Here is a 13,238-nt window from a genome sequence, read left to right on the forward strand (position 1 = left end):
GCACCTGAAGTGCACGTGGTGTCAATGTCTGGCAAAGAGTCTAAAGCCTTGTTCACATTGACAGTATGAAGTGATTCAAAACACAATTTTTGGCATATCTGAATAGAATCTGTTCTTTTTACTGCAGTCTGAACAGCGAAAAGGCACATGGAATCTGAAATTTCAGGTCACATTTCAAACCACCTTGAAGTCAGATACTAACATGATTCCAGGCCATGCAACTTGTGCCTGAATGGTCAAATCTGATTTTTTTTAGACGGTTATTTGAAATATCTTGTTGCTTGCCATCTACTCTGTTGAAAGTTTGACAAGAACATGTGGTTGCTAACTAACTTGTTAAATGTTTATAAAGAAATTAGTGAATGTGCTAGAAAACTAAACAGCTATGTAGCTAGCTAGTTGACTGTTGTGGCTAGTCAAAAAATACTTGTTTTGAAAGTTGGATCATCTTATCCTTTGAGGAAAAGTGTTCTGACACTATGATTTTGAACATTCAAAGCAACTAGGAAACGACCATGGCGGGCATAGTTTGCACCTTATAGCTTGCCACAGTTCTGAGTGATAGGAAGCATGAGCACTACCACCAATCAGCATACACCACTGCACACAGACCCGTTAGTACTATGACAACTAGTGTAGCCATGTCAGCAAATGACTGCTGTCTGAGCACGTAAATCCGATTTGATCACTTGTAACTTGCTGTTTTGATAGACAGTATTCCAAAGCGGATTTGAAAAACAAAACGGATTTGATCATTAAGGCCTGCAGTGTGAACAAGGCTTTAAAGACGTCTTTTCAATGTCATTTTTCTTGGAATTCTATTTTATTCTATTCCATTATTTAGATGGGAAATCACATCTGATTAGGACCATCCTGGGGTGCCTTGATGTATGATGGTGGAGGAACCGGGAGCAGAGCGGCTCTCAAGCGAGGAGACAGACGCATTCATTTCATATTACTCAGAGGGGCGAAGCTTTGTGACGCGCAAGGGGCCAGAATTGTGAAACTGTACCCGGGAGAGGCTATGTACCCCCCATCCTTGTTCCTGTGAATTCCGAGAAGGAAGAACTAACGAAGGACTAACGAAGAACTAACAGAGTCAATGACTTCAGTCTGTGTGGTTTCTTGGTTGAACATCGGGTTCCTTATGGCGCGCAACATGTAGCCAGTATCACTGTGAGAATGGAATACATTACATGATGTTTATTCAAGGTAACAATCTAATCTCTGATCGCTTTAATGAACTCGATATTTACAAGTAGGATCATCTGTGGAACGTTGAGAATAGCCTACTGATATATGATATGTCCGCGCAAGGGTTGCTGAGCAGCGTTTTCTCATGCTCCTCGCCAACATCCAAAACAATGTCCAAACGGAGACTGAGACAGACTAGAAGTTTGGATTCAACTTTGATAAGACACTATGGGACCGAAACGGATGGGACATCGGGTCAAACAGATCAAAAGTCGCTTTACCTAAGTGGAAATCATGGTCGTTACCTCCGAGCCTCAAACGAAAGCCTCTCCAAACTGGATGCGCCACTCACAGCTGGGGCAAAACAATGTCAGTCAGCATCCTCAAGCCTGTCAATATATTTGGATACTTCTGGCCAATTCGACTACGATTCCAAGGCCACTAAAAGAAGCACGGCATGGGATTTACCTTTTCTTGTCAGAAGCCCCGTTACTCCAACCGGAAGCTCAAGCACTTTATTTTCACCTAGAAAGTGGCTTCAAAAGAAGCCATCTCCATCATCCATCCCTCAATCATACGCTGTATGGAAATCCGAGGTAAGCAAGTGTTAAAATTCCACTTTTGTTGTTGTTGTTGTTGTTGATGATGATGCTGGTGGTGATCATGATCATACTACTGTTGTTCAAACTGTCCAATTCCGGTAAATTGCCTAAAATGCCCAGTTTTTCCAGAAATCCTGGTTGGAATATTCCCGGAATATTGCAGAAATAAGGAATCCTCCAACCGGGATTTATGGAAAACCTGGGTATTTTGGGAAAATTACCAGATTTTTGCAACCCTATGTAGACTTCATGTTGTACAGCCTAGTCTCATATACTAGATGTAACATAGTAAAGGTAAATCGAAAACACTCAAATTAGTATGATATGTTATGTTTGTTGTGGTTACAAAAGACAGAAAGTTACTTAAAGGCAAACACGAATAGAGGAAGGTTATCGGGGTGGATGAGTCACAGTATAACGTGAAGGTCTGCGTGTTCAAATTTCAGCACGGACAACTTTAGCATTTTAGCTAATTGTCAACTTTTCAACTACTTACTACTTTTTGGCTACTTTGCAACTAATTAGCATGTGAGTTAACCCTTCCCCTAACCATGACCCTTTTAGCTAACCCTTACCCAAACCTTAACCCTTTAACCTGACTCTTAACCTTAACCACAACAAATTAGAATTCGTTACATATCATAGGTTTTGCAAATTGTAACATATCATACGAATTGTAATTCATAACATATCATACGAAATGGATGATGGACATCCACAAATTAAAATAAACCATACGAAATGTAACATATCATACTAAATGGAGTGTTCCCGATTTACATACAGTACTATAAGAAATGCTCTGAGACCAGGTTGGGCTGTATTACACAATAATAATCAAATTAAAGAAGCTTAGTTAATTAGTATAGCTGATGATGATGATGATTGAAGGTGGTGGTGAAAGTAGTAGCATTTGTAGTAGTATGGTGACAAGACCACAGTTTTACAGTGTGACAGTGTCAGTTGTCAACATGCAAAAACATGTATTTAGAGTCATGACTCATGAGTAATACTTACACCTGTTGTCCTCAAATTTCACATCCAACTTTCTAATGCATATTTGTTAGTCTCTGAAATATGGAACAATGTCACAATTGAGCTATAGCCTATAGCCTATAGAAGCATATAGTAACTATAGCCTATAGAAGCATATAGTAACTATAGCCTATAGAAGCATATAGTAACTATAGCCTATAGAAGCATATAGTAAATATAGCCTATAGAAGCCTATAGAAGCATATAGTAACTATAGCCTATAGAAGCATATAGTAACTATAGCCTATAGAAGCATATAGTAACTATAGCCTATAGAAGCCTATAGAAGCATATATAAGCATATAGTAACTATAGCCTATAGAAGCATATAGTAACTATAGCCTATAGAAGCCTATAGAAGCATATATAAGCATATAGTAACTATAGCGTATAGAAGCATATAGTAACTATAGCCTATAGAAGCCTATAGAAGCATATAGAAGCATATAGTAACTATAGCCTATAGAAGCATATAGTAACTATAGCCTATAGAAGCCTATAGAAGCCTATAGAAGCATATATACGCAAATAGTAGCTATAGCCTATAGAAGCATAGCGTAACTATAGCATTTAGAAGCTGTAGCTATAGCTAATAGAAGCCTATAGAACTCTATAGCTATAGCCTATAGAAACGTATAGAAATCTGTACCATCTATAGCTTAGCCTGGGTGCCAGTCTGTTTTAGCCCTCTTGTCAACTCCTTATTGAATTGTCTTGACAATGACAATGGATTAGGCCTAGGGATAAGCACAAACAGATCTGGGACCAGGCTAGCTGTAGCTACCCTTTGAATAAATCTGGAGGGAATCTTGCTTTATAAAACAAACAAACAAACAAGCAAAGCTCTTAATCTACTTGTACATACAGTATCAGTCAAAAGTTTGGACAAATCAAATCAAATCAAATTGTATTGGTCACATACACATGTTTAGCAGATGTTAATGCGGGTGTAGCGAAATGCTTGTGCTTTTAGTTCCGACCATGCAGTAATATCTAACAAGTAATCTAACAATTTCACAACAACTACCTTTTACACCCAAGTGTAAAGGAATGAATAAGAATATGTACATGTGATTATATGGATGAGCGAAGGCCGAACTGTCACGACTTCCACCGAAGTTGGTCCCTCTCCTTGTTCGGGCGGCGTTCGGCGGTCGACGTCACCGTCTTTCTAGCCATCGCCGCTCCATTTTTCATTGTTCCATTCGTTTTGTCTTGTTTTGTCTTGCATTTCTCTTTTTGCATTTTGGCTGGAGGTTTGACGCTGTTGCGTCCGTTTGTTGTGCTTCTGCCCAAATAAAGAGTGCGCCTGTTCACAACTCTCTCTGCTCTCCTGCACCTGACTTCGCTACCAGTACGCACACCTGTGACACGAACGGCATAGGCAAGATGCAGTAGATGGTATAGAGTACAGTATATACATATGAGATGAGTAATGTAGGGTATGTAAACATTATATAAAGTGGCATTATTTAAAGTGACTAGTGATACATTTATTACATCCAATTTTGTATTATTAAAGTGGTTAGAGATTTGAGTCAGTATGTTGGCAGCAGCCACTCAATGTTAGTGATGGCTGTTTAGCAGTCTGATGGCCTTGAGATAGAAGCTGTTTTTCAGTCTCTCGGTCCCTGCTTTGATGCACCTGTACTGACCTCGCCTTCTGGATGTTAGCGGGGTGAACAGGCAGTGGCTGGGGTGGTTGTTGTCATTGATGATCTTTTTGGCCTTCCTGTGACATCGGGTGGTGTAGGTGTCCTGGAGGGCAGGTAGTTTTTCCCCGGTGATGCGTTGTGCAGACCTCACTACTGTCAACGATTGCTAGGAGTGGTGGTAGGAGTCAGGCGCAGAGAGCAGAGGTAAGGAAAAATGTGTTTATTCCTTAAAATACGAAACGGTCGACGCCAACACAACCGGCGTGAATAACAAAGTGCCCAAATACAACGGGTCCACAGTACGCATATAAAACAACACATGCAGATCGCCAGCACATCCAACAAAAAAAGCACTCTGACGAAAATAATCCCGCACAAACCTGGGCTGTCTAAACAGGCTTAAATAACCATAAATCAAGAGACACAAATAAGGAACAGGTGCAAACAATAAGACATACCAAATGAAAAGGAAAAAGGGATCAGCGGCGGCTAGGAGGCCGGCGACGACGACCGCCGAGCGCCGCCCGAGCAGGCAGGGGAGCCACCTTCGGTGGGATTCGTGACAACTACTGGGTGGAGCAGTTGCCGTACTAGGCGGTAATGCAGCCCGACAGGATGCTCTCGATTGTGCATCTGTAAAAGTTTGTGAGTGTTTTTGGTGACAGGCCAAATTTCTTAGGCCTCCTGAGGTTGAAGAGGTGCTGTTGCGCCTTCTTCACCACGCTGTCTGTGCGCGTGGACCATTTCAGTTTGTCCGTGATGTGTACGACGAGGAACTTAAAACTTTCCACCCTCTCCACTACTGGCCCGTCAATGTGGATAGGGAGCTGCTCCCTCTACTGTTTCCTGAAGTCCACGATCATCTCCTTTGTTTTGTTGACGTTGAGTGTGAGGTTATTTTCCTGACACCACACTCCGAGGGCCCTCACCTCCTCCCTGTAGACCGTCTCGTCGTTGTTGGTAATCAAGCCTACCACTGTAGTGTCGTCTGCAAACTTGATGATTGAGTTGGAGGCGTGCATGGCCACGCAGTCATGGGTGAACAGGGAGTACAGTAGAGGGCTGAGAACGCATCCTTGTAGGGCCCCAGTGCTGAGGATCAGCGGGGTGGAGATGTTATTTCCTACCCTCACCACCTGGGGGCGTCCCATCAGAAAGTCCAGGATGCAGTTGCACAGGGCGGGGTCGAGACCCATGGTCTCGAGCTTAATGACGAGTTTGGAGGGTACTATGGTGTTAAATGCTGAGCTGTAGTCGATGAACAGCATTCTTACATAGGTATTCCTCTGTTCCAGGTGGGTTAGGGCGGTGTGCAGTGTGATGGCGATTGCGTTGTCTGTGGACCTATTGGGGTGGTAAGCAAATTGGAGTGGGTCTAGGGTGTCAGGTAGGGTGGAGGTGATATGATCCTCGACTAGTCTCTCAAAGCACTTCATGTTGACGGAAGTGAGTGCTACGGGGCGATAGTTGTTTAGCTCATTTACCTTAGCTTTCTTAGGAACAGGAACAATGGTGGCCCTCTTGAAGCATGTGGGAACAGCAGATTGGGATAGGGATTGATTGAATATGTCCGTAAACACACCAGCCAGCTGGTCTGCGCATGCTCTGAGGACGTGGCTAGGGATGCCGTCTGAGCCGAAAGCCTTGCGATGGTTAATACGTTTAAACGTTTTACTCATGTTGGCTGTGGTGAAGGAGAGCCCGCAGGTTTTGATAGTGGGACGTGTCGATGGCACTGTATTGTCCTCAAAGCGAGCAAAGAAGTCCTTGAAGGGTTTTTCTTTATTTTACTATTATCTACATTGCAGAATAATAGTGAACAAAACTAAGAAAATAACCCATAAGGAATCATGTAGTAACGAAAAAGGGTTTAACAAATCAAAATATATTTAATATTTAATATTCTTCAAAGTAGCATCCCTTTGCCTTGATTACAGCTTTGCACACTCTTGGCATTCTCTCAACCAGCTTCATGAGGTGTTCACCTGGAATGCATTTCTATTAACAGGTGTGCCTTGTTAAAAGTTAATTTGTGGAATTTCATTCCTTCTTAATGTGTTTGAGTCAATCAGTTGTGTTGTGACAAGGTAGGGGGGTATACAGAAGATGGCCCTATTTGGTAAAAGACCAAGTCCATATTATGGCAAGAACAGCTCAAGTAAGCAAAGAGAAACGACAGTCCATCATTACTTTAAGACATGAAGTTCAGTCAATCCGGAAAATTGCAAGAATTTTTAAAGTTTCTTCATGTGCAGCCGCAAAAACCATCAAGCGCTATAATGAAACTTGCTCTCATGTGGACCGCCACAGGAAAGGAAGACCCAGAGTTACCTCTACTGCAGAGGATAAGTTCATTAGAGTTACCAGCCTCAGAAATTGTAGCCCAAATAAATGCTTCACAGAGTTCAAGTAACATTCACATCTCAACATCAACTGTTCAGAAGACACTGCCTGAATCAAGCCTTCATGGTCGAATTCCTGCAAATAAATCACTACTAAAGGACACCAATAAGAAGAAGAGACTTGCTTGGGCCAAGAAACACGACCAATGGACATTAGACTGGTGGAAATCCATACTTTGGTCCGATGAGTCCAAATTTGAGACTTTTGGTTCCAACCGCTGTGTCTTTGTGAGATGCAGAGTAGGTGAACGGATGATCTCTGCATGTGTGGTTCCAACCGTGAAGCATGGAGGAGGAGGTGTGATGGTGTGGGGGTGCTTTGCTGGTGACACTGTTAGTGATTTATTTAGAATTCAGGGCACAATTAACCAGCATGGCTACCACAGCATTCTGCAGCGATTTTCAATCCCATCTGGTTTGCGTTTATTGGGACTATTATTTGTTTTTCAACAGGACAATGACCCAATACACCTTCAGGCTGTGTAAGGGCTATTTGACCAAGAAAGAGAGTGATGGAGTGCTGCATCAGATGACCTGGCCTCTACAATCACCCGTCCTCAACCAAAATTAAATGGTTTGGGATGGGTTGGACCGCAGAGTAAAGGAAAAGCAACCAACAAGTGCCCAGCATATGTGGGAGCTCCTTCAAGACTGTTGGAAAAGCATTCCAGGTCTAGCTGGTTGAAAGAATGCCAAGAGTGTGCAATGCTATCATGACGGCAAAGGGTGGCTACTTTGAAGAATCTAAAATATATTTGTCACGTCCTGACCAGTAAAAGGGGTTATTTGTCATTATAGTTGGTCAGGACGTGGCAGGGAGGTGTTTGTTTTGTGTGTTTGGGTATTGTGGGTTTAGGTTCTAGTTTTTGTATTTCTTTGTTTAAATCTAGCTTTTTATTTCTATGTGAGTTTTGGCAATGACCTCCAATTAGAGGCAGCTGGTTGTTGTTGTCTCTAATTGGAGGCCATATTTAGTTGTGTTTGTTTTCACTTGTGTTTGTGGGTGGTTGCTTTCTGTATAGTTGGGTTACCTTACAGAACTGTTGGTTGTCGTTTATTGTTTTCGTTTAAGTGTTCACTTTATTTAGTAATTAATAAAAGAAGATGATCACTATACCTGCTGCGTTTTGGTCTCCTCAATATGACCGTTGTGACAATATTTTGGTTTGTTTAACACTTTTTTGGTTACTACATGATTCCATTTGTGTTATTTCATAGTTTTGATGTGTTGACTATTATTCTGCAATGTAGAAATTAGTACAAATAAACAAAAACCCTTGAATGAGTAGGTGTGTCCAAACTTTTGACTTGTACTGTATATCAAAGATAAAAATAATCTTTCTCCAGGATTTGTCGGTGTGATTACAGCTCTGTCTGAGTAGTTTTGCAGAAGAGACTAAGAGAGGGACTCTTGTCCCTGTGGACTGTATGTCCTGTTTTTAGATAAACAGAACCATGTGTTTATAGAAAACCTTTCATCTAAGGCAGCAGGGCCATTTCCTCTTCAATGCATTCAAACAATGTGGTCAGTTAGAATGACCGGTCAGAATCAACAGAACTTTTTGTGTGGTGGATTACACAAATACATCAATTTATAGGAACACCTGTGTTAAATGTAAAGGCCTATTATTTTTGGGAGCTCAAAGTGACTGAGTCTGCTATTATGGTAGGTGTTAGACTATACTAGGGCTCCCCAACTGACAGGTGAATTTATTTGGCCCCCCAGTTTTTTTTTTGTTTAAATTCTTTGACCTGAAAGACTATAAAAACATCAGCACGTCAACTCCAAGTGATTTTATTTTAGGGATTCGGTTCCAAAGTATTCCCACGCATAATAGAGAGCATCACTACTCTTCACCGTTCTGACTTGGAATATGTGGACAACTACAAATACCTAGGTGTCTGGTTAGACTGTAAACTCTCCTTCCAGACTCACATTAAGCATCTCCAATTCAAAATTAAATCTAGAATCGGCTTCCTATTTCGCAACAAAGCATCCTTCACTCATGCTGCCAAACATACCTTCGTAAAACTGACCATCCTACCGATCCTCGACTTCGGCGATGTCATTCACAAAATAGCCCCCAACACTCTACTCAAGAAATTGGATGCAGTCTATCACAGTGCCATCCGTTTTGTCACCAAAGCCCCATATACTACCCACCACTGCGACCTGTACGCTCTCATTGGTTGGCCCTCGCTTCATACTCGTCGCCAAACCCACTGGCTTCAGGTCATCTACAAGTCTCTGATAGGTAAAGCCCCGCCTCATCTCAGCTCACTGGTCACCATAGCAGCACCCATCCGTAGGAGCAAGATAAATAAATAAATACAGTATGGGGATGAGGAAGTTGGATGGGCTATTTACAGATGGGCTATGTACAGGTGCAGTGAGCTGCTCTGACAGCTGGTGCTTAAAGCTAGTGAGGGAGATATGAGTCTCCTGCTTCAGTGATTTTTGCAGTTCGTTCCAGTCATTGGCAGCAGAGAACTGGAAGGAGAGGCGGCCAAAGGAAGAATTGGCTTTGGGGGTGACCAGTGAGATATACCTGCTGGAGGACATGCTACGGGTAGGTGCTGCTATGGTGACCAGTGAGCTGAGATAAGGCGGGGCTTTATGTGGGTAAAACAAAAAATGATGTGGGTAAAACAAAGCGTGAATTAAAAGTACCTATCTCAGAGCATCGTAGCACCATGAGGTGCAAAAACTTGACTTACCCAGTTGTGGCCCACTTTTTGGAAGCAAACCACTCGATTTCGTCTCTGCGTTATATTGGCATCGAGCATGTCACCCTCCCTAGGAGAGGGGGTGACCTTGATAATTTATTGTTAAAATGAGAGTCTGCCTGGATCTTTAATTTAAAGACCCTTGCTCCCTTCGGTCTCAACGTAGACTTTGACCTGAAGCCATTCTTGTGATTATTGTGACTTTGCCATTGTAATTGTTTGTAAGCTTGTGTAGTCTAAAATGAATCTATGATCGTATGCTATCCATTTGTTTTTTTGTATGCTGTTCTTTGTATGCCATTTTTATATTTGAGAATTAACCAATGATATTAGGCCACACTTGGCCATGGTTACAGACACCTGTGTGTCTTTTGACACTATATAAACGAGTCATCCCACAGTGTTTGTGATGATACCCTGATGAAGACAGCTTGGCTGTCGAAACGTTGGCTATTAAATTTTTGCATCTGAGCTCCTAGAGTGTGCGGCTCTCCCTTATTTTCAAGGCGGGGCTTTACCTAGCAGAGACTTGTAGATGACCTGGAGCCAGTGGGTTTGGCGACGAGTATGAAGCGAGGGCCAGCCAATGAGCGTGTAAAGGTTGCAGTGGTGGGTAGTATATGGGGCTTTGGTGACAAAACGGATGGCACTGTGATAGACTGCATCCAATTTGTTGAGTAGAGTGTTGAGGCTATTTTGCAAAAGATATCGCCAGCACTAATTTTGAAGTCGCAGGTGGGGCTACCTCACCAAGTGACCCATGACCAACTCATATCCGCTACACTTTCACAGGTGCATTTTTCACATTTTAATGTCAACTAGAGCCGTCAAATGATTCAAAAATGAAATCGAGATTTTATCGCAGGATTTGCTCAAATTGAGCTGTAATTTGAAAATGTTTATACAAAAAGCATTACAATAATATTAGCAAAATCCGTTAAATTGATAAACACACTTTCTTTAACCTCAAAGTCAGTAAAATTACAAAAAGTTAACTTGAGTTAACTGATTAACTCTGACAGCGGTAATTTGAACATGTTAAAAAGGATAAGGAGACATGGAGCTCTAGCTTCTCTGTTCTTTACACTGGGCTTCTTCCAACGGTCACTGACCAACGTATGAAGAAGAAGAGAGGTGACTTCAGCAGTACCACCCCCGAATGGATGGCTCAGAAGTAAGAAATAATTATTTTTAATACACTTGAATTATTACACTGATGTAGGCTAAGTTAACTTTTGACAGAATGGCATTACAGAATGTTCAAGTCCATATGTGGAAACATTGCTACTGCAACATGTTCAATCTTTTGACATGTGAGAAGAACACACACTATTTCACCAGTACATGTTAAATCTTTTGACATGTGAGGAGAATAACACTATTTCACCAGTACATGTTAAATTGCAATTCAACATGTGAATGTGAGATTTCTGTTGTCTTACATGTGAAACAGCAAATTAGATTTTCACATGTGATTGATTTTCACATGTGAAATGGCATATCCGATTTTCAAATTTCACATATGCAAATGAAATTCACATGTTTTTCTTCTCACATGTGAAAAGGTGGTGTAACATGTGAACTCTAAATGTAATAGATGTGAAATTGAAGCTCAACATGTGAGAACAGCTAGTTCACGTGTTTTTGTTTTGTTGTTGTTGTTGTAAGGGTTACCGTTGCCATATTATTATTTTTTGTTTTTTTTCAGGACCCGTTTTTAGAATGTAGAGTGTTGTAACATGGTTGTAACAGTTCTTAAGTGAATGTTGTACTATTTTTTTTATATCAACTTTTATAGCCAGGAATGTGTCTTGAAACACAGAGCAGGGTTGGTGTCAGTTACTGCATGATGTTTCCATTTCAGTATGGTTACTGTGTTTGCATATTGCTGCACTTTAAATACTTAATGTAATCGGGGTGTCTCCGTTATCATGATATAAAGTGTGGAGTTGTTGCATATGTGGATACATTTTAGGTATAAGGGGGGGGGGGGGGGGGGGTGTGAGTTTTTGTTGTGGATCATTGGTGTGTTTAGCTCTGTCTGTAGCTTGCTGCCAAGCGCACTGCATCGCCTCTTGAGTTCAATCACATTACAAGGATATAGACACTCAGCAAACACCTGACTCTATGGATTCACACACACACAAACAAACGCATACAAACACACACACACAGACACACACACACACCCCATATTGTGTCTCATCTCTATAAAAAATGCTAGTAAGGACATGTCTAGGAGGTCTAATGTAGCAGTAGAGGTGGGTCTGAAGCCCCCAATCCGCCGCATTGCTCTCCCTAAATTCTAAAGTTTCAAGCAGATGTAGTCCTCGTTGGCATAATCAGGACAAGCTGCATTCCTGGGGCTAGGGCAGTGTGGGATCATTCACCCCTCTCCATCCAGTTCACTCCTTCCTAATAAGTCTACTTTTTGAGCAGTTTCAAAAGTCCAGCTCTGAATACAGCTTTTTTAATCTCCATCTCAACATACCTCAGTAGCAACATCTAAAGTATAATGTTGCTACTGTAGTAATTGCAGTGTTACTACACAAGTTTAAGAGCAATTTAATTGCAGTGTTACAGCATTACATTGTTTCTATGTGTTTCAATAAGGAGGCCTCTTACAAAAAAATTATCCACATGAAAAAAAGAATGTGAAAAAACATGGTTTTCAGAACACGTGTGAACACACACATCACGTGACATTTTCTTTATATCTGAAAGTGAGAATTTCACATGTGAACTTGCAATTTACACATGTGAAACTGCATATCCGATTTTCACATGTGAACATTTTTAACATGTGAAACTGCAAATGTTATTCTCCTCACATGTGAAAGGTGATGCCTGTGAAAATATGGTTTCAACATGTGAAAACAGCTATTTCACATGTGAAACTGCACATTTGGCATGTGTTATTTTTGTGGGGGGGATATGCAGCTCACAGATGCATGCAGTAGGTATCCTTTGCTCCAAAGTGTCGTGGAGCCAATGCACTCAAACGATATGGTACTGTAGATAGCCCACCCTCTCTCACCCATTCTGGCACATCTGTGTGTCTGTTTGCATTGTCTCGTTCAATCTGGCAGTTCTTAAAACTGGCCCTAGTAACTGTTAGCAGATACAGAGTAAGAGTTATAAATATCTTATTGCAGATGAGTCAGAAAACCCAAATCCCTGTGACTACTCTGCCTGGAGTAATGTGTTGTTTCTTCTTCATGGAATTTCTTACTGCAGCGCAGGCATTTCATTTCCTGTCATTTCTGCAAAGAAACTATTATAATTGGTTAAGTTTGGTTTGACACAAACTTTGGTAAGCAACAGGATAGCAAGCTCATTCCCCTCAAGTCTTGGTAGCTTTTGGAAATCCTAAGATCCGTCGTGATTTAACTTTATTAACTTGGAAATCACAAAGCAGGAATTGCTGTGATGGTATAAATTAGCAATATCATCTACACACTTATTTACCTCCAAACAAAATATCCAGAGGCAATACCAGTCTGTAGTTGTAGCAACAGTCATCAAAAGGATTTAAAAACAATTCTAATAACTGCAACAGTTGGATAAAGGATGAAGATACTCCAAACTTTAATACTTTTTTTTAATTCATCAGATATTGAATG

The 13,238-nt window shown here is 41.2% G+C and overlaps 1 protein-coding gene across 1 annotated transcript in view; it reads left to right on the forward strand.

The window, feature by feature from the left end:
* The first annotated feature begins 622 nt into the window (after positions 1-622).
* Positions 623-13,238, forward strand: part of LOC106586809 (rho GTPase-activating protein 6) — a 76,536-nt gene continuing 63,920 nt past the window's right edge. Inside the window, exon 1 of the mRNA XM_014174484.3 lies at positions 623-1,790. Coding sequence (XP_014029959.3) covers positions 1,305-1,790 — 486 coding nt within the window. The 5' untranslated portion in view covers positions 623-1,304. The remainder of the gene's footprint in view (positions 1,791-13,238) is intronic.

The sequence above is a fragment of the Salmo salar genome, chromosome 25 (genome assembly GCF_965601325.2).
Source record: "Salmo salar chromosome 25, fSalSal1, whole genome shotgun sequence".
NCBI lineage: Eukaryota > Metazoa > Chordata > Actinopteri > Salmoniformes > Salmonidae > Salmo > Salmo salar.